At 35.1% G+C, this 2,174-nt stretch overlaps 1 protein-coding gene across 1 annotated transcript in view; it reads right to left on the reverse strand.

The window, feature by feature from the left end:
- The window catches only part of LOC107673285 (sorting nexin-24-like), a 10,037-nt gene that overhangs the window by 4,351 nt on the left and 3,512 nt on the right, over positions 1 to 2,174 (reverse strand). Inside the window, exon 2 of the mRNA XM_016466816.1 lies at positions 410 to 598. Coding sequence (XP_016322302.1) covers positions 410 to 598 — 189 coding nt within the window. The remainder of the gene's footprint in view (positions 1 to 409; positions 599 to 2,174) is intronic.

A 2,174-nucleotide genomic window follows, 5' to 3' on the forward strand; every position in this document is an offset into this window, starting at 1 on the left:
CTATTTAAAATATATTATTGTGAACTATTAAAACTATTAAAAATTGATTTCGGTAATTGAAATAAAGCTGAAATAAAAAAATAAAAATAGAAATGTTGCAATTAATTGAAACAAGTTTAAGTACTAACATGGAAATAGAAAATCAATGAAAGCTAAATCAAAATAAAATCACACAATAAAATTACTCATAAATAAATTAAAGCTAAATCAAAAAATATCACACAATAAAATGACTAAAACCTAAACTAAAATTAAAACGTATTCTGAAAATACAAAAATTAAAGCTAAATATTAATAAATACTAAAATTAATAGCATAATAAATACTTTATAGCATAAAACAATAAGATATAAAAGCAATAAAATAATAAAATATATCAATATAATATAAACACTAAACATATCTCTACCTGGATGTAGTCCTCCAGTTCCTGTCGTCTTTGCTCCAGCGGTTTGGTTCGCAGGTGCTGGTTTCTCTTACTGGGGAAATCAGGAGCTCGCAGAATCTTCTTCAGCTTCCGGTGAAGCGTCTGAAATTCACTGTGTCGCCGCAAAACAAAGTGTTTCCTTCCACTGAAGAGAATTTCCAACCTGAAGAGCTGAAAAAACATAAAACATCGTGTCATAAAACCTGAGAACACTCAGAACAGACGTCAATAAAATGTATTGTTATTATAAGGGTTGTTCGCCAGCAGGAGGCGCCAAAGCGTCTACGGATAGTCTTGCATCAGCGCGCCCTCTAGAGCTCTAACATGGTCATGACAGGTTAAAACAGCAGTTATTAAAGGGGTCATATGATGCTGCTAAAAAGAACATTATTTGGTGTATTTGGTGTAATGAAATGTGTTTATGTGGTTTAAAGTAAAAAAAAACACATTATTTTCCACATACTGTACATTATTGTTTCTCCTCTATGCCCTGCCTTTTTGAAACGCGTCGATTTTTACAAAGCTCATCAGTCTGAAAAAGCGAGGTGTGCTGTGATTGGCCAGCTATCCAGTGCGTTGTGATTGGCCGAATACCTCAAGCGTGAGACGGAAATGTTACGCCCCTCACATACTGTTGTATTCCCTCAGCGACCAGCACGGATCAGCTCTAGGCATGACGAAGCGGATATCGTCCTCTTTTGGAAGACCAAACAAAGTAGTTTCGCTTTCACAACGAAGCACACAGCGTCTTCAGGATATGGCGGCAGCAACAATACTACAGCGAGAATAAAAGTTACGCCTTCTTTCGTTGCGTGAACATTTGGGCGGTGTTATGCAAATCTTCCCATACAGTGACGTAGGTATGTTGGGGCGTGTTAGAACGAGCCGTTTTAGGTAGGTGTGGTTGACTCTTAACTTTTATGAAGAATATCTTTGGATTTGAGACTTTAGTCTTTGCAACTTTACAGATCTTTTTTATGCACCAAGAGCTTGTAACACTCCAAAGAGAAAGGAAAAATTGAAATCGCATCATATGACCCCTTTAATATTAAATCAAACTTACATTTTTCTTTCCATCAAAAATCATTCAGAAATACCAAAGACTATTCACAGTGAATGACCTCATCAAACCCACACACATATGACTGTGCAACAGTTTAGTCTTATATAGGTCATATGAGTTTCCACAGGTGTGGCGTTCTTCAGGTTAGATCACACCCTGAAGCATTGAGTGTCTCTTTCTAAAGACTCATGGGTCGTTATTGTCCACAACACAAAGAAATGTAACGTGACAGAACAACAGTGTTTTACAGTGTCATAAATCTGAGCTCCATGTGAGTGACCTTTCATCGAAAATTAGAAGCGACTGGGAATCAAAAAACATGATGTTGACTTCATTTCTTTATTGATTTTATGACTCTGAGAGGAGAGATGTTAAAAATGTGAAATAACTATTACAAAATAACTATTTTTGAAATGAGAGTCACATTAGTGCTGGCCGATTAATCGCATCCAAAATAAAAGTTTTTAAGTGCATAATGTATGTGTGTGTACAGTGTATATTTACTGTGTATGCATGCATGTATATATTTAAGAAAAATATGTTATGTTTATATATTAAATTACTACTTTAAATACTATTTTTAAAACATAGTATGCAGAATTGAGTGTATACTACACAGTATGCATTGAGTTAGTACTCTTTTGCCGGTGTAACCTTGGTCTGTGTGTGTGTGTGTGTGTGTGT

The sequence above is a fragment of the Sinocyclocheilus anshuiensis genome, unplaced genomic scaffold, assembly GCF_001515605.1.
Source record: "Sinocyclocheilus anshuiensis isolate Anshui unplaced genomic scaffold, SAMN03320099.WGS_v1.1 scaffold68, whole genome shotgun sequence".
Lineage (NCBI taxonomy): Eukaryota > Metazoa > Chordata > Actinopteri > Cypriniformes > Cyprinidae > Sinocyclocheilus > Sinocyclocheilus anshuiensis.